Source organism: Manis pentadactyla, chromosome 6, assembly GCF_030020395.1.
Source record: "Manis pentadactyla isolate mManPen7 chromosome 6, mManPen7.hap1, whole genome shotgun sequence".
Classification (NCBI taxonomy): Eukaryota; Metazoa; Chordata; class Mammalia; order Pholidota; family Manidae; genus Manis; species Manis pentadactyla.
Window position 1 is genome coordinate 106,466,767 of NC_080024.1, and position 27,636 is coordinate 106,494,402.

The 27,636-nt window shown below is 35.7% G+C and overlaps 1 protein-coding gene across 3 annotated transcripts in view; it reads left to right on the plus strand.

Annotated features, from left to right (window-relative positions):
- Positions 1–27,636, plus strand: part of PTPN2 (protein tyrosine phosphatase non-receptor type 2) — a 116,782-nt gene that overhangs the window by 78,822 nt on the left and 10,324 nt on the right. For all 3 annotated transcript variants that reach the window (XM_036897253.2, XM_036897254.2, XM_036897255.2), the window contains exons 4-8: positions 1,510–1,608; positions 5,057–5,194; positions 18,281–18,490; positions 19,893–20,045; positions 25,680–25,858. In XM_036897253.2, the coding sequence (XP_036753148.2) occupies positions 1,510–1,608; positions 5,057–5,194; positions 18,281–18,490; positions 19,893–20,045; positions 25,680–25,858 (779 nt within the window). The remainder of the gene's footprint in view (positions 1–1,509; positions 1,609–5,056; positions 5,195–18,280; positions 18,491–19,892; positions 20,046–25,679; positions 25,859–27,636) is intronic.

A 27,636-nucleotide genomic window follows, 5' to 3' on the forward strand; every position in this document is an offset into this window, starting at 1 on the left:
CTATTTTTAATCATCATCTGAGCTTTATGAACTAAAAAATATATGTATATCAGTACCTTGATATAATTCTCCATTTTGCAGAAGAAAATTGGTAGTATTGCTGATAAGTGGAAGAGCTGAAAGATAAACTCCTGTCCCCCTTTAGAACCACTAATAGAATTGTGTGTGTGTGTATACACACTGAAGGGTGACTTCACTGGTGAATTGATACGTCCATTTTTAGAAAAGGCATTCATTTCACTGGGGATTTTCTCATTGTTCTTTTCACCTATACACTGTTTTGTTTTGGGAGTACATCCAGTGATAGATAATATATGTTGGGTAAGGACAGTATCCTCAAACATTAGGTGGCAGGTTTCTCAGGATTCTCAGTAAAGCGTTTTTATAACTTAGAAGTTTAAAGTTTATTAATTCAAATAATATTTATAGAGCATGCATTACATACTAGGCAATACAACTGCTCTAAAGATACTTTCAGTCTAGAACTACTTAAATTGCCTCATCTTACATGTGGAGCCGAAGCTCCTGGTAGACCTGGGCCCTAGAACGCAGAGTCTGCCCTGACTCACCACACTACACACTGCCCTACCATGTGAGCATATGTGGAGTACCTCATTTGTTTTAAACCTGCATTCCTTTAAAATTAGCTGTAACTTTGCGTGGCCTCTTTATCTCTTATTTTCCCCTTTTTGTGCCCTACACTATCATTAAACAAAATGTGAAGATAATTGGAAGTACTTAATATGATTTTTTTTTTCCCCTCATGACAAAATTGTGATATGAACCATTGTCCCTTTTAAGTCTGCTATGGGGTCACTCATGCTGTGGTTTTGTAGATTAACAGTTTCATAGTGGTTCAGGCACTTTGAAATTTCTGCTTTGTCTGGAAGCCTTTTTGCAGTTAACGTGGGTTGGTTGGCTGGCCAGTGATGGCGCAAAAGATTTCCTCTTTTGCAGGACTGCCATGATCCCTGAGAGGCAGGCCTCTCTTTCCACTGTGGAAGCTGAAGGGGACAAAAACTTCTTTTGCCTACCTCCTTTGTAGCTAAAACATGACCAGTTAGATATTCCTGCCTGTGATTTTGACTCTGGTTAACTTACAGGTTGTGTGTGAATACTACAGCCACCTTAGTATGGCAGTGCCAGCAAAGCCAGATGATAGTAGTGAGAATATCAAGAACACTGACCCATACTGTCTTTCCTTTGGGCAGAATCTTGCTTGATATTTGTTTCTACTTAAACATAGTTCTCCACCCTCAAATCTGAAAGCCATCTTCTAAGTCTTAAAAATTCCTTTTCTACCTAAGTAAATAAAAGTTGGTTTTGATCATTTGTACCAATAATCCTAACTAGTACTGCCCTATTTTTTAATTTGAGTGGATTTAAAAGTCTTGATTTACTTACTGTGATCCAAAATATTGTTCTCAAATCATAAGCATACTTGAAGGAGTTTACTTTGAGCCTTGCTACATTTTCTTTCTCTTATGTCCTTATTCTCTGTTCTCACAGGGTCCACTTCCTAATACAGGTTGTCATTTCTGGCTCATGGTGTGGCAACAAAAGACTAAAGCAGTTGTCATGCTAAACCGAATTGTGGAGAAAGAATCCGTGAGTAATACTGAATAATTACAACTTAGTGTACTTCCTGTGATTAGCTGATAGGTGTTTTCATATTTCTTTTCAGGTATTCATTAGTTTTGCCCTTTAATTGCTAAAGGTTAGTGGTCAGGGTGTTTCTGACCAGAAGACCTAAAGAATTGTTTTCCTTTCTTACCTTATGTATTTAAATAACAATTGCAGACCACTGCCCTCCAAGATACAAAAATACTGGAACAAACACTCACTAACTAGTAGTAATGCAGAGATCTTTGGAATCCCTAGGCTGTGTTAGAATCTTTACAATTTATTATTATCAAATTCTTGGAAATTTTGTGAAAGATTAAAGTGACAAGGTTTTACCTTATAAATTATTATTGGCTCTTATGTTATTAGACAGTAAGTGTGGGAATGTGTGCATTTATTGAAATTTGAAGTATAATCTAAAGATTGCTAATTAATGGTGCAGCTTTTGTTAAGCCTTTTAACTGCCATAGCTTTAGGTTTCTTTTCTGTGAAACAAGCATATTGAAAAATATTGTCAGTAAGGTCTCTTGTGTTTAAAATCTTGGACTCTTCTACTTCTTCAGATTCTTGATTCTTACTTTTTTTCTAAATTCATAGCTGCTGGTTTTTCAGTGGTAGTGAAATTTTTCCAGTCTATTTCAACTAAGGGACATTGACATACAATATCCAGGAGTGTCAGTTGTTTAGTAGTTTTTCATGGTTTCTAATATGATTTAAAAATTAAGTGATTATGACATTGTCAATTTGAGCCATTTGAGCAGCACTGTAACTAGAATTTATGTTTCATCCCTCATTTTGGAGTATAATTACTGTATTAATAAGATAAAATGCCACCAGAAATAAGCAATCATATTTATGGTGGTTGGATATATTCTTAATAAGATTCAGGTTTAATTATTTTAGTGAAGATAACTTCATGGGTGTTTTTTGTCAAGAGATCTATAGTGTCTGATTATCTTTCTTTTTATGATGTTAGCATCCATTGTTGGTCAGTGCTTAATTAGTTCCTTAATTAATTAAGGGTCACAAAATAGTGATATTCCAATCTTATCCCTTCTTGAGTTTTTGTTGGAAAACTTCTACAAAAGGAAACCTCCCATAAAAATGTTAATCTACCACTTTTATATAGGAAAAATCAACTCTTCTTCAAAATAGAGTTTATTCCCTCCTGTCCTCTGTGGTGACCAGTTGGGGTTTTTTAATTGAGGGAAAGTGTGGGAGGGGATCAGTTATTATGAACTCACAGACTTAAACATATTTGATTAATTTTATTCCATTGTAGTTATTATCTTTATTTGTAGTCAAATTATCCCTTCATGTGCTAGCAGGAATATCTTCAAATTGGGCCCTAAGTCTTTTTAACACAAACCTAAGAGTTTCTTGCTATCTGGAATTACTGCATACTACAGATTCCTCTTAAATTCTTCATAAAAATTAGCCATTTCTTGAAGAAGCCTTGGTTTCTTTTTAATGGGCAGTTGTATTAGGTCACAGCTAAAATAGGACTGTTTTTTGCTGCTTGGCTGGTCATTGTTTTTAGAGATTTTTGGTGAACAGAACGAAGGAAAATATGTTTCTGTGATAAGGTAACATACCTCAAGAGTCCATACTGATATTTCTGATTCAAATTTAGAACTGTAGGGTTGGCTTAACCCTTTCTAACTTTTATCTGTTACATCCTTTTTCCATACCATGAATCCTCATTCTCAAAGACATTAGGGATATAGAATATCTTATAATGTCTCATTTACTTTGTCCCATTTACATACAAAAAAATTCGTAATAACAGTATCAACTCAGTATCACCAAAATAATTACTGACCATTCTCTTTCTGGGTTTTTTTTTTTTTGGTTGTACTTACATTGTCAGAGTATATAGCATACTGTAGTCTTTCATATCCCTTTTAAAATCTTAGTTCTACATGTAAATACATATTTTAATATTCATTACCAGTTTTTGTTGATGTCTCTCCAGTTGTTCTGTCTACACCTCATTCTCCAGTGGATCCTAAGGAAGGACTCATGGGCATCATAGTCTCTGATTTCTTACTTAGTGATGACAGTTTATTTGCTTTCTAAATGCTTAAAAGTCAGTTTGGCAGGATATAAAATCCTTGGCTCACATTTGCATTTTTTGAGCAACTTAGATATAGTACTCCATTTCCTTCTGGCATTACAAATTACTGTCGAAGCCAAATAGACATCTTACTTTATTTGCTTTATAAGTCACTGCTCTTTTTATCTAGGTTACCCAAAGGCTTTTTTTTTCCCCCTTCAAATCCCATTAATTTTACCAAAATATGTCTTTGTGTTGGGCATTCAGGTCAGTTTTTCTAAGTACATGTTCTTTCAGTGTGTGATTTCAATTTTTTTCTTTTTTTAAAAGAAAAAATTACTGAATTACACTTGTTAGTATTCTGTTCCCTTGCTTCTTGGGTCCTCCTATTATATATGTTAGATTTCTTTTGTGTATTTTATATTTTTCATATTTTCTCTAATCGCATTTATATCTCCCTTCATTTCTTTTTTATTTAAAAAATCTCCTCTTCCTCTTCAGGCATTCTCTGTTGTGTTTATTCACACCTCTGTTCCTTTTATTTTAGTCTTCATTTCTGAAATGATGTGTTCTATTATTTCTAATGTTTTTCTGTCTTCTGTCACCTCATTTCTGAGTGTTATAATTCTCATTTATGCTCTTTGACTTTGCATCATTTTTTCAATGTCTGCTAGGATCTTTTGAAGTATTATATCATAGTATTCATTTGTTTTGGAGGCATTCTTATTGTTTGTTAGTTGTAGATATTTGTGATTTGGGAAAGGAGAAATGGCCCTTTATTGCTTCAGTCTGATGGCTTCATAATTTGGCTTTTGGGGAGATGCTTTTATTGTCACAAATGTGAATTGCATATCAAAATGTGACAACTTTAGGTAAAGGGGGCTTATCTTCTGGTTTTCTCCCTGACTTTAGTAAGTAAATTTGCAATGTTATTTATTTATAGATATGTAGTATTTAGTAGCAGGTTTATAGGTATTTCTGAAAAATACCTGTAAAAAAAGTTTTTTCAATACTGTTTGAAGATGAGATTCTTATAAAGTTTAATTTTTTAGAAACATAAAGTAGATGTCAGTATGATGTTAAAGTATAGGTTGTAATGCTTTAGAAGTATGAAAAAATCATTTTTATTTTATGAACAAAACTGTTTATGGCTTTTTAAATGTATAAGTTACAGGAACATTTTACACACCTTTTATAAGATGTAAATCTTATTAAGATATGTTAAACATAAAATATATTGTGTCTGTTCTTAGATTGGGATGCTTGAAAAAAATATAGCATGTATAGCAGGTGTATGGTTTGTTATTCTTTTCCAACTTTTTTGGTTTCATAATTCCATAAACTTAAAGAAAATCACATACATATTCTTAAATTTAGGTTAAATGTGCACAGTACTGGCCAACAAAAGACGACCAAGAGATGCTGTTTAAAGAAACAGGATTCAGTGTGAAGTTCTTGTCCGAAGATGTGAAGTCATATTATACAGTACATCTTCTGCAATTAGGAAATATCAATGTAAGACTTTTCATGCCCAAAATATTGGACTTTATATGATGGCTTAAAAATTGTTCTTTGTTACTAGATATAAAGTTTGGGGCAGCATATATATTTTGCTATTAACTATCATAGTATGTAGTCATAACCACTTTGTTCCTATATGTGGTAGTTCTCTGAGGACTCTCAAGATCCCTGGAAACTAGGAATTTTAAATTTAAGGCTGATATTTGAGGATTGAAAATAATTTATTAAAATTACTTACAGTTTAAGAGAGAAAACATTTGAATCAAGCCACCTAGATTCAAATCCCATCTCTACTTAGAAAAGTCTTTGGGCCTGTCCCTCAGTCTCTCTAAGCCTTTCCTCATTTGTAAAATGGAGATTATAAAACCCCCTTTGCAGGGCTGTTGTGGAGATCAAATGAAGATGTGTATGCAAAGCACAATGCAGAATAGGTGCCCCATAAACCACAGCCCTCAGTACTTACTAACGTTGAAAGTAGCAGGCTATTCAAGAAAATAGCTTAGAAGATCGTTGTTAATTAAATGATTCACCATGCAGAAATTTGTCCTTACTGAATTGGGAAATGGTGAAATATTTAGCATATGGTCTCAACAACTTAAATGGAATTTTTCCAGAAATAGAGGAATCGTTCCTTGGTGCTTGGTTGAGATGCATGTACATGGTGGGTTGTGAACCTGCGGTTGTCAATCAAGCTGGGGATCAAGACATTTCTCCCCCTTTTCCCATTTACTTCTTTTGCCTTCTTTTGCTGTAATTAGAATAACTAGAAGATAGGAAATGAGACTGATTCTGAGATGCTATTAGAAAGTAGGAAAGCTAGAAAATATGAAAATGTTTGTTTGCCAAACAATTACTTCAAGAATTTATCTGGTCTGTAATAGATTGTTTTAAACATAAAGTGAATAAAGTAATTAATGTTTGATCATTACCCAAAAAAAAGCTTTAGACACACACACACACACACACACACACACACACACACACACACACACACACACTCTTTATGATTGATCTCTTTGACCACCTCTGTTTTACTGCATAGTGTTAATACAGGTGCATATGTGCTTAAGAAGGCCCAGGTCCAGTTTCCCTTGACATCCATAACTAAGCTTATTATGTGATCTTTTAGATCATTTAAGAAGGCTCATAGTTGAGAATTATAAGACTTAGATTTACTTACAAATTTACCTTTCTGTGTTTATTTTGCACCAACTATTCTATTAACATATGTCTAAACCTGCTTTGAGATACATCAACAGTTATTGGATACCAGACTGTACAGTGCTCATTCCCAGAAACAGAACTGCATTTCCATAAACTTCTCATAGTTCTCTGAATCATATTTTCTTGGTATTTATCCCAGGTACCTCATCCCCTTATGGCATTAAAATTGATTTAGATGGAGAAGGACACAGATGTTTTTCCCTCTTTTTGAAGCCTGTCCTAATTGATAATTGATTATACCTCAACTAAAAATTAAATAGAATGGCTTTTATATTTTGTTTATCAGTTTGCAAAGCATTTAAATAAATATATCATTTGACCCTCAGTATTCCTGTAATGTAGGTAAATATTCTTAAAATCTCTGTATTTCATATTTTTTTAAAAAACCTAAAATTTTCTGAGTTGTAGCATTTTTTCCATAGATTACCCAGCTAAGTGACAGACCAGAGCTCAAATCCCAGATCTCCTAACTTTTAATGACATTGGGCTAAGTCTTTTGAAAAAGATGCTAGTTGTTATACAGGAAGACTCTTCGTTCTAACGCATCTTTCCACAGTTGAGACCACTACATGAGCTAGCCAACCACTATGTTTTAGTTGCTGACAACTCTGATTTCTTAGTGGCCTGGGTTCAGAATCCACCATAAATAAATACCAACATTTTGCTTATGTTCTACTTTACAATGTTTAGTAAGAACTAGGAATGTTAGAATATTAAAGTAGCATTTCAGTATGAGAAGCTGAATTATATTTGGTTAAATGTTTCAACTGGAACTAGACTGCCTGAGTTTAAATCCCAACTCTTCCACTCCTGGCTGTGTGATTGGTCCCATTCCTTAACCTCTATGACTCAGTTTTTTCATCTACAAAGTGAGGATAATGACACACCTACCTAATAGGGTTATTATAAGGATCAAAAGAATTAATACTACAACACTAGTTACTAGCTTTAGTTGAATGTATGTTTTCTTTGGATATTCATGAATTGGAAAGGACTGCAGGAGCAAAGCAGTTGAAAAGAACAAGTTGAGGGTGAAAGAAATAACAAAGGAGCAAGAGATGGTAATGAAGTAGGGGACTGTGATACTAGCCTCACCTGCACATTAATGTTGATGCCTGATCTGCAGAGAACCAGTTTGCTTCTAAAGGAGTGTAGCTTGTATTTATTTACAGATTTGGGGCCAAAGCTCTTGTCTATGCAGGCCTTTCTGTTAGAGACCTCTAGTCTAATGGAGCAATAAAGCTGTACACCAGGAGCCCTTTCCAGTGTCTTCATTGGAAGTAGGAGTCTGAACTTCTGCCCCCAAATGAAGAGATTCCATTTTTGCTTTTAAAGTGGCTACATTGCTTAATCTGTATAGATAGTTTTGGGACGTTTCTTCTTTTTTTTATTAAGGTATCATTGATATACACTCTTATGAAGGTTTCACAAGAAAAACAATGTGGTTACTACATTAACCCTTATTATCGAGTCCACCCCCAAACCCCATTGCAGTCACTGTCCATCAGTATAGTAAGATGCCACAGAGTCCCTGCTTGTCTTCTGTTTGCTACACTGTCTTCCCCGTGACCCCACACACACCATGTGCAATAATCATGATACCCCACAATCCCTTTCTTCCTCCTTCCACACCAACCCTCTCCCACCCCTCCCCTTTGGTAAACCCTAGTCCCTTCTTGGAGTCTGTGAGTCTGTGGCTATTTTGTTCCTTCAGTTTAGCTTCGTTGTTATACTCCACAAATGAAGACATCATTTGGTATTTGTCTTTCTCTGCCTGACTTATTTCACTGAGCATAATACCCTCTAGCTCCATCCATGTTGTTGCAAATGATAGGATCTGTTCTTTTCTTATGGGTGAATAGTATTCCATTGTGTATATATACCACATCTTCTTTATCCATTCATCTACTCATGGACACTTAGGTTGCTTCCATATCTTGGCTATTGTAAGTAGTGCTGCAATAAACATAGGGGTGCATATGTCTTTTTGAATCTGAGAACTTGTATTCTTTGAGTAAATTCTGAGAAGTGGAATTCCTGGGTCATATGGTATTTCTATTTTTAGTTTTTTTGATGAACCGCCATATTGCTTGCCTCAATAGTTGAACTAATTTACATTCCCACCAGCAGTGTAGGAGGGTTCCCCTTTCTGCGCATCCTTGCCAGCATTTGTTGTTCCTAGACTTTTCGACACTGGCCATCCTAATTGCTGTGAGGTGATATCTCATTGTGGTTTTAATTTGCATTTCCCTGATAATTAGCGATGTGGAGCATCTTTTCATGTGCCTGTCGGCCATCAGAATTTCTTCTTTGGAGAATTGTCTGTTCATATTCTCCGCCCATTTTTTAATCGGGTTATTTGCTTTTTGGTTGTTGAGGCGTGTGAGTTCTTTACATATTTTGGATGTTAACCCCTTGTTGGATATGTCATTTACAAATATATTCTCCCATACTCTAAGATGCCTCTTTGTTCTGCAGATGGTGTCCTTTGCTGCAAAAAGCTTTTTAGCTTTACGTAGTCCCATTTGTTCATTTTTGCTTTTGTTTCCCTTGCCCAAGGAGATGTGTTCAGGAAAAAGTTGCTCATGTTTATATTCAGGAGATTTTTGCCTATGTTTTCTTCTAAGAGTTTTATGGTTTCATGACATACATTCAGGTCTGTGATGCATTTCAAGTTTACTTTTATGTATGGTGTTAGACAATAGTCCAGTTTTATTCTCTTACATGGAGCTATCCAGTTTTGCCAACACCAGTTGTTGAAGAGGCTGTCATTTCCCCATTGTGTATCCATGGCTCCTTTATCGTATATTAATTGACCATATATGCTTTGGTTTATATCTGGGCTCTCTACTCTGTTCCATTCATCTATGGGTCTATTCTTGTGCCAGTACCAAATTGTCTTGATTACTGTGGCTTTGTAGTAGAGCTTGAAATCGGAGAGCATAATCCCCCCAGCTTTATTCTCCCTTCTCAGTATTGCTTTGGTTATTTGGGGTCTTTTTTGGTTCCATATGAATTTTAGAACTCTTTGCTGTAGTTCGTTGAAGAATGCTGTCAATATTTTGATAGGGACTGCATTGAATCTGTAGATTGCTTTAGGAAGGATGGCCATTTTGACAGTATTAATTATTCCTGTCCATGAGCTTGGGATGTGTTTCCATTTATTGGTATCTTCTTTAATTTGTCTCATGAGTGTCTTGTAGTTTTCAGGGTATAGGTCTTTCACTCCCTTGGTTAGGTTTATTCCTAGGTATTTTATTCTTTTTGGTGCAATTGTGAATGGAATTGTTTTCCTGATTACTCTTTCTGCTAGTTCCTCATTAGTATATAGGAATGCAACAGATTTCTGTTTATTAATTTTGTATACTGAAACTTTGCTGAATTCACATTTTTGATCTAGTAGTTTTGGAGTGGATTCTTTAGGGTTTTTTATGTACAATGCCATGTCATCTGCAAACAGGGACAGTTCATTCTTGTCTTGTTCCCAATCATAGAGGAAAAGCTTTCAGCTTCTCACTGCTAAGTATGACATTGGCTGTGGGTTTGTCATATATGGCCTTTATTATGTTGAGGTACTTGCCCTCTACACCCATTTTGTTGAGAGTTTTTATCATGAATTGATGTTGAATTTTGTTCAATGCTTTTTTAGCATCTATGGAGATGATCATATGGTTTTTGTCCTTCTTTTTGTTGATGTGGTGGATCATGTTGATGGATTTTTGAATGTTATGCCATCCTTGCATCTCTGGAATAAATCCTACTTGATCATGATGGATGATCTTTTTGATGTATTTTTGAATTTTGTTTGCTAATATTTTATTGAATATTTTTTCATACATGTTCATCAGAAATATTGGTCTATAATTTTCTTTTTTTGTGGTGTCTTTGCCTCGTTTTGGTATTAGAGTGATGCTGGCCTCCTAGAATGAATTTGGGAGTATTCCCTCTTCTTCTACATTTTGGAAAACTTTAAAGAGGATGGGTATTAGGTCTTCACTAAATGTTTGATGAAATTCTGCAGTTAAACCATCTGGTCAGGGTGTTTTGTTCTTTGTATTTCTGTGGTGTCTGTAGTGATATTTGCTTTCTCATTACTGATTCTATTTATGTGTGTAGACTCTCTTTTTTTCTTGATAAGTCTGGCTGCAGGTTTATCCATTTTGTTTATTTTCTCAGAGAACCAGCTCCTGCTTTCATTGATTCTTTCTATTGTTTTATTCTTCTCAAATTTATTTATTTATGCTCTAATCTTTATTATGTCCCTCCTTCTACAGAATTTGGGCCTTATTTGTTCTTTCTTTCCTGAGGTAGGCCTGTATTGCAATATACTTTCCTCTTAGCACTGCCTTCACTATGTCCCACAAATTTTTGTGGTGTTAAATTATTGTTGTCATTTGTCTCCATATATTGCTTGATCTCTGTTTTTATTTGGTCATTGACCCATTGATTTTAAGCCTCCATGTGTTTATAGGCTTTTTCGTTTTCTTTGTGTAATTTATTTCTAGTTTCATACCTTTGTGGTTTGAGAAGCTGGTTGGTACAATTTCAGTCTTTTTGAGTTTACTGAGGCTCTTTTTGTTGCTAGGGTATGATGTATTCTTAAAAATGTTCTATATGCACTTGTGGTATATGGTGTATTCTTGAAAATGTTCCATGTCCTCTTGGGAAGAATGTGTATCCTGCTGCTTTTGGGTGTAGAGTTCTGTAGATGTCTGTTAGGTCCATCTGTTCTAACACATTGTTCAGTGCCTCTGTCCCCTTATTTATTATCCGTCTGGTTGATCTGTCCTTTGGAGTCAGTGGTGTGTTGAAGTCTTCTAAAATGAATGCATTGCATTCTATTTCCCCTTTTAATTCTGTTAGTATTTGTTTCACACATGTAGGTGCTCCTGCGTTGGGTGAATAGATATTTATAATGGTGATATCCTCTTGTTGGACTGACCCTTTATCATTATGTAATGTCCTTCTTTGTCTCTTGTGACTTTCTTTGTTTTGAAGTCTAATTTGTCTGATACAAGTACTGCAACTCCTGCTTTTTTCTCCCTGGTGGTTGCATGAAATATCTTTTTCCATCCTTTCACTTTTAGTCTGTGTAAATCTTGGGGTCTGCAGTGAGTCTCATGTCGGCAGCATATAAACGGGTCTTGTTTTTTTTATGCATTTAGTGACTCTTTTGATTGGTGTATTCAGACCATTTACATTTAGGGTGATTATTGCTAGGTATGTACTTGCTGCCTTTGCAGGCTTTAGATTCATGGTTTCTAAAGGTTCAATGGTAATTCCCTTACTATCTAACAGTCTAATTTAAGTCAGTACACTTTTACAAACACAATATACAGGTTCTTTTTTTTTCTTTTTCCTCCTTCATTCTTTATATATTAGATATCATATTCTCTACGCTTTGTCTATCCCTTGACTGACTTTGGGGGTAGTTGATTTGACTTTGCATCTGCTTAGTAATTAAGTGTACTACTTTCTTTACTGTGGTTTGATTTCTTCCTGTGACAGCTATTTCGCCTTAGGAACACTTCCATCTATAGCAGTCCCTCCAAAATACACTGTAGAGGTGGTTTGTGAGGATCAATTCTCTCACCTTTTGCTTATCTGGATTGTTTAATCCCTCCTTCAAATTTAAATGATAATCTTGCTGGGTAGAGTATTCTTGGTTCCAGGTCCTTCTGTTTCATTGCATTAAATATATCGTGCCACTCCCTTCTGGCCTGTAAAGTTTCTGTTGAGAAGTGTGATGATAGCCTGATGGGTTTTTCTTTGTATGTGATATTTTCTCTCTCTCTAGCTGCCTTTAAAAGTCTGTCCTTATCCTTGATCTTTGCCATTTTAATTTTTATATGCTTTGATGTTGTTTTCCTTGGGTCCCTTGTGTTGGAGATCTGTGTACCTCCATGGCCTGAGTGACTATCTCCATCCGCAGATTGGTGGAGTTCTCAGCAGTTACCATCTCAAAGACAGTTTCTATCCCTTTTTCTCTCTCCTTCTGGTACCCCTATAATGCAAATATTGTTCCATTGGGATTGTTCACACAGTTCTCTCAATATTCTTTCATTTCTAGAGATCCTTTTTTCTCTCTGTGCCTCAGCTTCTTTGTGTTTCTCTTCTCTAATTTCTATTCCATTTCCATCTCTTCTACTTCTAATCTTCTTTTAAATCCATCCATTGTATGTTTTGTTTCTGACATGGAATTTCTCAATGATTGAATCTCCATCCTAAATTCGTCCCTGAGTTCTTGAATATTTTTCTGTACCTCCATGAGCATGTTTATGATTTTTATTTTGAACTCTCCTTGAGGAAGATTGATGAGTTCAGTTTCACTTAGCCCTTTTTCTGGCGTTTGTGTAATTTTTTTTTGAACTATGTTACTTTGCTATTTCATACTTGTATGTGGAGCCCTCTAGTGCCCAGAAGCTGTGCTCTCTGGACCTGCTCTGCCCCTGGAGTGATCATGGGGGTCACAGGGGAGTAACACTGGTGCCTGGTGGGAGGAAAGAGCTATTTCCTGCTTCTGGCTGCTATGCCTTGTCTCCACTGTCAGAACCAGTGAGCCGAGCATATAAGCCTCTGTGGTTCACATCTGTACCTGCCGTAGGCAGGGCCTCCCTCTGGCTGGCCTGACGCCAGGGCAGGGACTGCAGGTTTGCGAGCCAGTGCCAGCAAGCCAGGAGGAAGGCACCACAGGCTGCATATCATGGTGGGGGGCCTCCGAGCTGAATAGCCAGATAGGAGGATAGAGTGCCTAAATCTCCTGAAAGTTCCCAAAGTGCTGGGCAGAGTGCACCTGGACAATTTTGTCCTCCTGTCCTTTCTCCTGCACAGCAAGCTCTGTGCAATCCTTGCCCCTTTAGCAGCCCTCTTGCCTTTAGGATGTCTCTCAGACTGCCCACCTTTCTTTTGTCCCAGAGCAGCCGGATGTGGATCCCTGTTTTCCACAAATGGCTAGAATCTCAGTCTCTCCAGGTATTCCACCTGTCCTAGCTTTCCAGCCCCACTAATCACCAGAGCACCATGCAATTTAGGTTCATGCTCCCAAAGCAGATCTCCAGGGCTGGGTGTTCAGCAGTCCTAGGCTTCCACCCCCTCTGCATTCCATTTCTCTTCCTCTCACCAGTGAGCTGGGGTCAGGGAAGGGCTTGGATCCCACCTGGTAATGGCTTTGTTACTTCACCCTGTTTCTTGAGGTCTCCTTTTTTCTCCAGGTGTATGCAGTCTGTCACAGCCTTCTTTCCTGTTGCTCTTTTAGGATTAGTTATATTAACTATATTTTCGTATTATATGTGGTTTTGGGAGGAGCTCTCTATCTCACCTCTCACACCACCATCTTTAATCCCCTCTCTCTGTTTTGGGAAGTTGTTAAAATATAAGGTCATCCAGAGTATTTATTTCTCTTTTTGGTTTTTCCTTTTTGTTGTCCTTCACTATTTTCCATAATATCGTTTAGCCAGCTATGTATTTATCAATTTCCAGGAATACTGTTGTAATGCTGACTGCCTTCTATTTCTCTGACCCTGTAGATTTGCCCAAAACAGGTTAAGTGCCAAGTTGTTATGATGCTTGGCTGGGATTTGATTTGAAATGGTTTAAACAGTTTATCCCACCTGGAATGTTCCTCTTTCTTTTCTGCTTATATGTTACACATCCTTCAGTACCACCTTGTGGCCATTTCTTAATATAGCTCTTCCTTAATATATCTTGGTAAATGACACATTAATTAATAACAGCTATGATCTTCTATATTCTCTACATTATACACCTCTCCATAATTTAAAGTTTAGCATTTTACTGTCTTATTCAGTACTTGCATATGTATTTTTTTGACTCCATAACAAGATTATGACTCTCCATGGGGAGTCCTCACCTGTTATTTTGTGCTGCCTCTGCCATCGCATTAAGTACATTTGTTAACCACAGTACACGTGGTGATTATTCTGAAACACAGGCACGATTCTCCCACAATGCTCTAAAAATCCTTCTTTAGCCAATGCAGAAGTCCTTGACCCAGCCCATCTTGATCCTCACCTCCTAGTTTACCCTCATCTCCTTCAGGCACTCACGATGTGTTCTTGCTAAAAGACTTGAAACTTCTCAGATAGTTTGTCCCTCTACATATTGCTTTTCGCTCTGCTTAGAACACCGGCCCTATGGCTAACTATTCCTGTCCCTCCCTCCTCCTCCTGATCTGGTGAGTTCTATTCATCTTTCAAAATAAATTACACTAACCTTAATATTTAACACAGATGATATAATAATCCTGGGAAAAATTGGTGAGGGACTGAATGAGGGCAGAGACATTGAGGGTGCAAATTTGATGTCAAGTCTGTATTAGTAATAAAATTGACCAACTTTGCTACTCTTTATATGTTGAAGAAATACTAAGTGAAGAGAGGAGAGGTTTATAATTGATTGGAGCTTATGAGGGGCTACAATAAAGGCAATTAAAATAAAATAAATGAAAAATAATTGTTTCAGAAATAGCCAGTATCTGTGAAGCATTTACCACATGCAGGCATATGTAAGGCACTTTACATTCACTATTTCATTTATTCCTCACACTAGAGTTACAAGGTAAGTACTGTACTAACCCCAGTTACATTGATGAAATGGGCTTATGAAAGTCTTTAGGGACATAACCTTGGTACTTTACATATATGCCTAAAGTGTGAAAATAATTGGGCCTGGAGCCTAGAGCTGCATAGATTTTTAATAATAATTATAAAATTTATAATTTATATATTGATAATAGTTAACTTGAATTTGAATGACTTTAGATGGCATATACTGATAGTGCCTTAAGCCTAACAGTTCCTCATTGTCTTATAGCTCCTCAACTCATAGATTATCTTCCTGGCTTCTATATTGAATGAGTTTGATAACCTTATTCAGAGGTCTTAAATTTAGACTTCTCCTTCAAAAAATGAGATTTTGCCTTCACAAGAATGGTGAACCACTAACATTTTTGAGCAGAGTGTAGTATACATAATGCAATGTTTTACAAAGAAAATGTGGCAGGCATGTGTGGAATATTCGGCTGGAGATGGGGACAGCTACAAACCTGTGGATAGAACCTGCCTGTGCATGGGTTGTGAGGCTCAGCTGTGGGAAGTGGGTAGAAGGTACTGACTGGGCATCACAGAAAGTGAAATGATGTGCCTTGGTGACAGAGAAGGAAAGGTGTTTCCACAGTTTAGAAATAAGGAGTTTGTCAAATACAGTAAAGTCTTCAAGTAGAGCTTGATTGGAATAAAGATGAATTTTGTTTCAACTCTCTGTCCTTTGACAACTCTTTTTTTTCTCTTCTCACTTTTTTCCCAGTATGAAAAAAAGGGAAAGGAGTCCCTTTTATTCATATAAACATTTCTTTTATACTACAGTAGTAAACATACAGATCTTATTGCCTCATGTGGTCTTTTGGGAATTACGTGATTTTTGTGAGTTGTGTTTTTTTACTCTTGTGTCAGCAGGGGTAAATTAACAAATTAACCTTGCAAGTGCTTTAGTCTGGTCCTATAGGGGAAGAAAAATATGGATTTACAAAATCTGTTAGTGAGGAAGACTATATTACATAGTCAGGAGCATTTCTGGGAACTCACTTAGAGTATCCCAGACAATGTGACCTGAATTTGAAAAAATTCAGACCACTTGTCTTGAGTCAAAAATCATACAAGCAAAGAAAAAGCAAGCATTTGCTAACGTTTGTGGGGCAACCATACGTTTTGAGCTAGAAGGTAATGCCATAATTGAGCACACAGACAGGTAGGAACACTGAGAGCACAGTACACACATGCACTGGATCCTAGCACCACTCCTCCCAGACCTTTGGTGTTCCAGCAGGTCCACATTGTGCCTTGTTTAGGAGCATATGGAGCAAGTCTGGCCCTGCTGTGTATGGTTGTCAGCACTGTGGGTGTGATGACCACAGCAGGGCGGTTGTCTGGGGGAGAAGGGGTTAAAAACACCCACTGGACTCTTAGACCCCATTATAAAGGATGACTTCGAGTTAACTCCACTCCTGGGCTAATCAAGAGCCAGCTTCTTCAGCCCATTCCAATGTTGGTATTGTGTTGTTACATTTATGGCTTTGTAAAAGGAAACTACATACAGTTTAGTCATCTTAATTTGGAATGTTTTAAATACCTTTTATTAATTCAATAAATTTAATCCCCTTTTTAGATACAATAAGATACAATCTTTTTGGTGTACAGTTCTGAGGTTTGACAGTATATTCAGTTGTGCAACAACTCCCCACATTAAGATACAGATCAGTATCATTTATATCACCTTCTGATATTTTTTTATGCTGTCTGTGTACCGTCAACCCTAACCCCCACTCCTAGCTTCCGGCAACCACTGACCTGGTTTCTATTCCTTTAATTTTGCCTTTTCCAGACTATCATAAATGAAATCATGCAGTATATAACCATTAGAGTCTAGCTCCTTTCACTTAGCATACTTAATTTGGAATTTAAAGGAAATGTTTTAAAATCTCATTACAATGATCATTTTAACTATTTACAGGGAAATCTTTTAGTATATTGAGAACCTATGGATCACAGAATATTTGGAATTATGAAAGCTAAATGTTAAGAAAAATTAGTTACTAAAAGTAATTTGAAAATTTTTTCAGTTTCTACACTGCATTTTATCAGTGTTATACCTCATATAACCAAGTCTTGGACTTAGGAGTCTTAATTTCTACTGATAAAAGGGAACATTTATGTTTAAGGAAATGAAAGCAACTTTAATTTTGAAAGTTTTTATTGAAAGGATACTATAGTAATGTTCAGCTGTTAGCCATTAGAAATGTCATTTTTTTAATGTTACTTCTGTGGCTCCTCCCTGCAGAAAAAAAATCCTATAGTAAAACTGAAAAATTGTACAAAGACATGTTAGAGGATGACTGCTTCATTTACAAAAATGAGGAATATCAGGCACATAAGTGCTCCTTGGGGCAAAAAGAAATTGGCAAAAGCTAAGAAACATTTTCATAATGAGTTAGTCAGAAATAAAGATCTTCAGGAATATCCAGAAAGTGATAGAGAATGCCAGGCAGGCTTTAAGAGACAGAAAACATTTAGCATGTTGGTAGACCATTTTAGCATGTCAGCAAAGGCATATAAACAGTTTTGGAATGGAAAGGATTACCATGGGGAAAAGCAGCAATTAGAAATGGTATTTCAATAAAAAATGTAAAGATTGTTTCTTTAAATTAATTCTTGAGTTGTACCTCTGTGCTTGTGTAACAGAATCTGAAAGATAATTCATATAATGGGAAAAAAAATATTTTTAAAAACCTTTAGAATTTTTAAAAAGGAAAACATTAAAGAATGTGAACTCATACTGGTAGGAATTGTTTTTTAAAATAGAAAAAAAAAATCCACTCCTTATGATGTATGAATTAAAGAAAATATTGGCGACATGTAAGGTACAGGTCAGTGGTTCAGACCCAAATGCTGCACCAGATTGCTGCTTTAGATCTCGGCTCTGCTGTTTTCTAAATGTGTGATGTTAGGTAAAGCATTTAACTTTTTGCCTCAGTTTTCTCATCTAGAAAATGGATTTTAATAGGATTGTTGTGTAGATTGAGTTAATACATTAAAGGCTTTGAACATGCTTGCAAAATAGTAAGTATTATAGAAGTGTTAACTATTAATAATATATTCCAAATTCTTCTAAGAAAATCTTCCCAAACTTGTGTAAGCGATGATCAAAAATTAGATGAGAAATCATGGTACAAAAAGTCCATAAGGATTAAAAGCATTACACAAAACACATAATCTTTCTGAAGTTGGTTTTTAAAAGAAAAAAATTAGAACTAACTTTTCCCCCTTGATTTTCACTTTTTAGAGTGGGGAGACCAGAACAATATCTCACTTTCATTATACTACCTGGCCAGATTTTGGAGTCCCCGAATCACCAGCTTCATTTCTCAATTTCTTATTTAAAGTGAGAGAATCTGGTTCCTTGAATCCTGAGCATGGGCCTGCAGTGATCCACTGTAGTGCAGGCATTGGGCGGTCAGGCACCTTTTCTCTAGTAGATACCTGTCTTGTTCTGGTAAGTGCTTCTTCTGATCTAATTTTAGTCTTGTTTACTTTTTTGTTGTTTCCCCTGGCAGAAGTAAGCTGTAATGTCAGTCTCCCAGAACTGTGTTTTTTTGGCTTAAACTTCTGCTTTTATTTATATAAAAACATAAAAATCTCATTTATATCCTTTGAGCCGCCTCTTATTTGTGACTGGTGGGGCTTCATCCAAGGTGACTCTAGAGATAGCCAAGAAGAATTCTTTTTTTCCTGGTAGCTTTGTATTATAGAAATAACAGGCTCCCCTTGCCCCCATTTTTCAAATATAAACTGATAAATAATGCAGAATTACCTCCTCTCTGGACAAGTACTTCATTTCTTTGGCCTTGGTTTCCTTGTTTACGAACTAAGGAAAATGATAGTGTTTTCTCATGGGGTAGTGAGAATTAAATGAATTACACATAGAACACTTAGAATAGTCCCTGGTATTTTCTAAGCACTCAGTAAATATTAGTGTTGACATTACTTCCCGGAGATTACTGTCTGTTCCTCCAAGGGCTGTATTCTCTCTCTACCAACCCATTTCCCAGCCCTGGCCTGGATACACGCCTATGCTTTTTCTCTCTTAGGATGTCCATATTTCCTTACTTCAAGCATATGGCACTTCTAGGTTATAGGAACATTTGAGTCTGAACAGATGTGCTGTATTACTTTACCACTCTGCCTGTATAAAGTATACTTCAATTTAAAAAAAAATTGGATTGTTGCATTAAAGTGAACTTTGACATGTTTAAAAACTCTAGTGTCTATTCTGTTAATGATGAATATTAAAACTGGATTGTGCCTATTTCCCCCCAAGCATAACTTCAAAAACTTTTTTCTTTTTCACTTGGGGTGAGGAGGGTATGGTGGTTGTAATACCAGATCAGTAGTCCAGGGCTGGTGCAGTGGCTCCAAAGTGTGGATCTAGGCTCTTTCTGTCTTTCTTCTCCACCATCTTTAGGTGTCTGCTGTATGCAGACATAAAAGGGGGAAGGTGCTGGGCAAAAAGACTTCTGCTAAAAACTTCTTTAAAAAAAAGAAGAGCACTAATCTCAGGGGATTTATCCTCACATTAAGCTAGAACTGGTCATAAATCCTTCCTTAGAACAAATACTGGCCAAAGTCAATGACATTAGTGTGATTGATTTGGAATCAGTTGTGAATCTGCTCAAGGACCAGAAATCTTCCATCTACTACTATAGCAGTTGAGGTGTGGGGACGATGGCTGGATTGGGATGGCTGTTTGTACATAGAGATAACAGCTGCAGTGGTAACTTTTCCTTGTTCTTGATAGGAACACAACACATAGCAAAGCTCTTGGTAGTTATCGTATATTGCTTCTTTCCTGGACTCTTAACCACAAAAGGCTTGAATAATTTTTACCTTTCTTGCAGATGGAAAAAGGAGATGATATTAACATTAAGCAACTGTTACTGAATATGAGAAAATATCGAATGGGACTTATTCAGACACCAGATCAACTCAGATTTTCATATATGACTATAATAGAAGGAGCAAAATTTATAAGGGGAGATTCAAATATACAGGTAAACTTTTTTAGGGGAAAAATAATACCTGTGTATTCAATATGATTAGCATCAAATAACTGTACTTCATTTAAGCACTTATCTTCTCCCTTCCTTCTGAAAAGTATATTTACATTAATGTGGTAGATCCAGCTGGCCATCTTAAAACTGTAAAATTAAAGCTCACTTACTCATGTATACCTCAGCTTTGTGTTAAATCCTGTGCATTACTTAAAAACCCTACTGGGAACAAGATTTCATTGTAAAAATAAAATCTTCAGGTAAGGAGGGTTTAAACATTTAAACATTAAAATAAGCCAGAAAATTTAAGTACTTTTATTCCATTAAGAACTAGGCCTGGGATTAGAGAATACTTAGTTTATATAATAGATATTTTATATATAGTTTATATACAGATATTTTATAATGATGAGCAATGAGTACCTAGGACGGGCATAAAGAAATTCCAATAGAATGTTATATTTTCTCCGGTTGGTGGATATATGCTCATGAAGGTATTTTTATTCCACATTTGTAAAAGCTAAGGTCAAAGACTGATTATCAGAAGTCTGTGTTATGTACTAATGGAAAATGTAACATAGAAACAGAAGTAACAACAGACCCCCATTTCTTGTCTAATCTAATCACATAGTATTAGACATAAGTAGATAGAATCTCTTTCTTCATCTTTCTCTTTTATGAACACATTTACTAGCTGTTTACTGTGGTTATTAGCTAAAATAGGAATATAGTGGATAAGCCTTCTTTTATAACTTAGATCAGACCATCTGTCATAGTGGAATTAAGTATAAGTAGTTAAGTGTTGTATAGATTTCAAAGACATATTAAAATACTCTTAAGCAGTTTTATTTATCAGTGCCTATCTTTTGTTCTGATCATTATTAAAGTTTTTCCCCAAGTCTTTAAAAAGCATTAAAGAATAATTTTTAATGAAGAGAAATATATAACTTACTCAATGCCATCAGTAAAATACTCAAGATGTAAATTAAGCCCAGGAAACATGAGACCCTACTTCAGAAGTCAGACTTTGGGAACATTGAGTTTATTTGTCAGTGAACAGTGATTTAGGAGAGGTAAAAGTTATCTCAGATATTTAAGATTAGAAAAATGTCTCTTTCTTTAAAATTTTATCTCAGTGATCTGCTATCATTTAAAGCTGAAGTTTAAAAGAAGTTTTATCAAAATTTTCCACACTTTTGTAGTATCCTTAGTTGCCGTTCATTGCTTATTTCCTGGTGGTTTTTACATTACAGACTGAGCAGCAGTAGGAAAAGTATGCTGTCCTTTGGATAGTATTCTCCTTCCACTTCACATTTTTTCAAGTTTTGTTTCTTTAGTTTTAGAATGTATATGGACTGACTTTGAGGATCCTTTTCACTGGAGAGATGAGGTCTATGGACACAGTTTTCTGTGGTCTTTATTATTACAACAGTGCAGTTTGTGGATAGGAAGAATCTTTTTCTGTTCCAATTTATCCGGTATGGTGTGGCCATCAGATTCTCAATGAACATCATTAGCACCCCATTCAAACCCAAGGCATTTTCTGCCTCTATTCTAGATAGGACAGTGTAAGTGTTTCTGTATTTTTCAGGTGTTCAGGATCATTAATCGTTAAAGCCTATTACAATACCCTTTGGACAGGTCAGGTACCACAGAAATTATTTTAGCAAGGCTCTAATAATTTATTTTGTGCTGTAAATTCTGTTTTATTATAAAAATAATGAGAGTATGTTGGGTATAAAAGAGTTCAAAGAATGTGAAAGTATATCATGAACAAAGTAGTTCTCTTTAACTTAACCTAAATTTGTATCCATTTTGGCATGTTTGTATTCTTCTAGGAATGTGTATTTATGTACATGGATTTGTTTACATAGATACTTTTCTCCCAGAACTCCACTGTCCAGTACTATAGCCATAAACCACATGTACTGTTGAGTACTTGAAATCTGGCTGGTTGAATCCATACCTGCTTAAAGTATGAAATACACACCAGATTTTAAATACTAAATACTGGGGGGAAAGTGTCTGAATAATTTCAAAAATATTTATTATATGTTCAGATGACAATATTTTAATATACTGGGTTAAGTAAAGCATCAGTAAACATTTTTTTAACATGACTGTACATTTAAAAATTATATATATAGCTCTCATATTTCATTGGATAGTGCTGTACTAGAACTTTAGAACAGAAATCTAAAAAGAAGTAAGGTTCCCTACAATCTTGTACCATAAAACTTCTCTGTTACAAAGATATAGTGTCACTCTGTTAGTGTAGAAACTCCAAACTGTCTGAATAGAACCATGGCCCATAAAAGTATCCCATTTGGCATATAATGATATGATAGCCAGTTTATGAAAAGAATCTTCTTTCTCTACATCTCTGCCTCCTACTCTTTGCCTCTAATTTTGGGGAAAAATTAATATTTGTAAGAAGAAAGAAGATAACTTCTACTTTGAGCATGATGGCCATAGGAATAGGGGGAGGACTTCCTGAACCTCTGTATCTCCAGGAAACTGTTCAGTAGCACTTGACCCATGTAATTCTTCATTTCTGGTACTTTTTTCTCAAGGGGAATTCTGTCTTCTGTCTTCACCTTCAATATTAATTTAGATTTATATGTTGTGAGTGGTATTTTCATTATTGAATGCAGTTTAGTTTTTCTGTGATGATTTCTGGCATGTGTGAATATAAAGTGATTTAGAACTTGTTGGGATGAAGGAGTGCTATTAATAATCACATCTGAAGTGGCTGTATCTAAAATCAATAAATATATGTATATAATTATAATCACATAGCATGCATTCATTTATAGAAATCTCCAATAACCTTGACCTAACTAGATAAATTTAGGTAATTTCTAGTTGTCTCTAATAATATAATTTACCTAATATCTCTCTTGGCACAAGGTTGGGCATAAATACACAGTGTAATTGCTGGTATTATCATATATTTATTAGCACACTCCCAGTATCAATGCTGACAGTAAATTTTGCAGAGTAAATAATCCAGTTTGGCAATTGAGAATTGATGCTGTAAGCTTTTTAGCTGGTAATTCGACATGACTAATAAAGTATTAACTAAATGATATACTTTTTAACAGAATTCAGTGGGCTTCAAGTTAAATTATGTCGCTTTAACTGCTCCTTTGAGGGACTTTATTCAGTGAGAAATGGGTGGGGTGGGATTGTAGGCAGTATACGGGTTATTGGCCACAGCAACATGCAACACGAGAGAGTATAGTTTAACATGAGTATAGAATTAGAAAGCTCTCTGTCTAGACAGCTAGCTGTACTCCAGCCTTGAAAATGGGAGCTTGAACGAGGTAGAGTGCAGTGTTGATGTCTTGGCTTCCTGTCAACAGTGACAAGCCAAGTCAGGTGATTTTAGCTTGCCTTTTTTCCATATGTGTCACAGGGAAGGCAAAGTTGAGTGAATTTGATGCCCGGAGATATGGTAAAATGACATCACTTTTTTGTAATTCAGTAGCATTAAATACACCACCTTTGCTGAGTGCTTCTCTTGTTGACAGATTATGAATTTGTTGCATTCAGAGAAGTGGTCCAGTAAGACTTGATTTTTGGAATCATCTTACTGATACTATTGAAGTTTTGTCCAAGTATAAGACCATGTTTCTGTAACTAGATCTCAGTGAAGTATATGGAAACTTCAAAAATTGACAAGCATAATCTTGGAGACAATTTAACATTTTTATTGGATACTTTCTTAAACATCTGGTGTCTAAAATTGATGAGGCTTTCAGAGACAAATATAATCATAAGGGGATGTATAGCATAGTCCAGACTACCTGGCTTAAAGTTCTGGGTCTACTATTCATTAGCTGCATAGCCTTGGGCAAGTTACTTAAACCTTGTCAACCCATCTCATCTGTAAACAGGGTCTGATAAAAACAGAAGTAATACCTATCTCCTGAGGTTCCTGTAAGGATTGAGAGCTAGTACAAAAGAAACATTAGAATAGTGTGGGGTTTAGTAAGTTTCTTGTTTCACCACTTGCATCTTCTTCAACATAAAAAATGCTGTTCGGACTGAATTACACAAATTTAAAACGGGAAGAAAGAAAATTGACCCAGTCATCTAAAGTGAAAACATCTTACTCCTATGTTCCATTATAGTAGTTTCTCAAGCATTGGGCAGAACATTCTTTCTGGATCTAGTTTACGTCCTGTTAGGTCCTTGCTCTATCCCACTGTTTCTGTGGTTCAGAGACTCTTTCCTTGAGGTTTGCTTCCTTTCTGGCTGCGTCTCTCATTGCCAAGCTCTACCTGTTCTCCATCTTCTAGCCAAGTTGTACCAAACTGTACTACTCACTGGCCTCCCAGTATCACAAATTATAGAGCTTTATGTTCTCCAAGTCTTTTGTTAATCAACCACTATAAAACAAAAAGATACATTCATTGTGCAACTTTTTAATTCCTTTGTTTTATGATAATAAGACAAATTAAAAACTAGTTGATCGGTGTATCAATGAATTTTCCAGGGATTTCTTTTTTAATCAAAACAAAGATGTATTGTTTCTAACAATGCCATTTTGCACCAGAATAACTCCATGGAACGAGTGTTCCATAAGTTCCAGAAAAGTTTAAGTTGCAGTGCTACATCTCTGTTCAAAATCATTAGGATTCTCAGATAATAACATACAGAATCCTATATTCATTAGGTCCAAGCTCTATGCTTCTGTGATAGGATCTTCAAAGAGTGCCACGCCTATCTACACCAAGTCATTTGTTATGTCAGTGTCAGTCATAGATAATTGAAACCATTGACTCACTGTCCTCTCTTCTACTACTGTTGCTATTGGCAGGGTGATGGATCATTGGTTCCTAGCCCTTGAAGGACTTGGGGAGCCAGTTTTCCTCCATGATGAGGTTTTATTGTCTTTTTCCTCTCTGGCCTGTACTTCCGAGGGCTCAATATACTATGCACTTCTCCTTCCTCTACTTTTGCCTAGGGGATGGTGGCAGTGAAGGCAGAGGAAACTAATATTTGCCAGGCATGGTAGTAGGCCCTTTCACGTGTCACCTCATTAACCATAACGGGCTCCCAGGGTAGCCGACAACATCCCTGTTTTATAGATGAAGAAAATGGAATTTCTCTTCATTCTGGTCCAAATCCTGCCTGATCTCTGCACGCTAGAGGAGTTCTCCCTAAACTAGTAGTGAGCTAACTACTCTGAGCTGCCAGTATGCCTGGTTGGGACAACCAAGTAAAGTCCTCTGGCATTGTAAGGACCTGCTCAGAGGTCTCACCATTCATTTTCCATTAGACTAGACAGTGGCAAGGAACTAAGAGATACCAGATCACATTCAAATACCACCTTGCTCACTGCTCCAGTGATTACACACCTGTGGGTTAGGAGTCCATCAATATCTGGCCCTGGCTAAAATTTTCTTACTATGACTGATAATTTTAGTGATGTACTAGTATGGTTTGTCTCAACTAGGGTAAAGACTAAATTTTATTAAGATTATTGTTCAACTACATATCTAAAAGGGATTGTATGGTAAAATGCCTTTTTCTTTTTCATTCATCTGTTATCACAGGGATTTCTTAAATATAGAATTTTGATTCATAATTCATGTTTGCATTTGTTTTTCATCTTTCTTCCCTTAGAAACAATGGAAAGAACTTTCAAAGGAAGATTTGTGTCCTGCTTTTGATCATTCACCAACCAAAATAATGACTGAAAAATACAATGGGAATAGAGTAGGCCTAGAAGAAGAAAAACTGACAGGTGACAGATATACAGGACTGTCCTCTAAAATGCAGGATACAATGGAGAACAGTGAGAGGTAATTCTACTGCAAATACATGTTGCAACAGATGAGATTTATTTTATATAAAAGATATTATATATTTTATATATAATAAGTTCAGTTCAGGATGTGAACTAATACAGACCCTTTGTTTATTGAATTAATGTAACCATTTATTTATTACCTCAGGGTATTTAAGTAGTATATGATGGCATCATTGATCTCAAAGGGTTTCAGTCCTATTAAGAAGCCAACAGACAGAAACCAGTTGAAAAGTGGTTTAATGCAATACAAATTGAGTGCAAAAGTTAATATAATTATATGCTAAACTGTATAGTATGCTACAGAAAATAAATGATATGAATACCTGTCAACTGTGCAGTTATTAGTGTTCATACTGTAGTTACAATGTAATTGAGAATATGCCTTTAATTATAAAATATTTAAGTGAATATTTGAATTTAATTATTAGAAGCAAAAAGTCTTTTTTAAAACATTACCTAAAATGCCCTTTTATAATTTGAGCTTTAAATCCATATGAACATATAAGCTATTCAAGTTTTTAAATTAAAATTATCTCCCCAACTTTAAGGAATCTGGTATCCTGAAGTGAGTCACTTAGCAAAGTGAATCAACTCTTTTGCTTCCAATCTTCATTGTCTCTGAATGACTTTTTGTCAAATAATGCTTATTATGGTGGGAAATTTTAGGTTGGAGTCATATTTGTTACATTGGCATCTTGGGATGTGCCATGAAATTGTTAAGGTTTCCTATAATTTCCTATATAAATGCTTCTATATTTCCTCAACATAAAAATTACCTGAAATTTTATAAAAGGTAGTATACTGCAATAGTATATGTGTTCTCATACTGAAGAGTTTATTATGACTTAGCAATGTTACTCCTTTATTTATGGCTTTAGAGGTTTTAGATTACAGGAGTTGTTTATTTGTTCCTTCTTTCACTTTAGATATACTTTAGAATCAAGAAATTACACTGCTTTAAATTACCTTATCTTTTTCAGTAATAAGATTTTCAAGTTCCTAACATTGTTTTGACTAGTCCTATGTGTGGAATTAAATGGAAAACAGGCTTGGTGATTAAATTGGTGTTCTTAATATTTCAGAGGTGTTGATTTTTAATTTTTAAGAAGACAGGTTAACCATAGTATCAGTCCCAACAAGGTAAACCACTCTTTGTCCAAGTTTGGCAGTACAGAGGAGATCAGTGGAAACCACTCAGGAGTTGCAGAGTGACTGCAGAAGGTGTTTTGGGGATGGGGCACTGAATGCTATTTCCTTCCCTCCAGTAGGTGAGAGCAGACTCATTTGAAAGCAGAGTGAGGGTTGCAGTAGGAGGTTAGGGGTCAGGAGCAGAGAGGACCAGAGAGGGAGCAAGGTTATATAGGAAAGGAAGAGGGTAAAATAGAGATTTCACTGAAATTTTTACTTGTTCAGTCCTAATAAGTTTTAATACTGATCTTTAGCTTTGCATTAGAGATGCTAATAGAATAAATCAAAATCTTATCAGAAGAATTTGTTTCAAAAGAATAGAGCACAATACTTTCTTTTCATTTTCCTTATTAAATTTTCTCCAGATTAGTGTTTTCATATTGAAGGTGACATTCCCATGGTCATGAAATCAGTTTAGTTACAAAAAGCATTTTTAAAATAATAGAATACAATAAAATAGAAATTTAAATTTAAATTAGAAAATAAAAGAGTATCACAAATAGTAACTAAGTATTTAACATGCTTTTTTATATGTACAGGTTAAATATAAATTGTGTATGTTTACATATATATTGTATACAT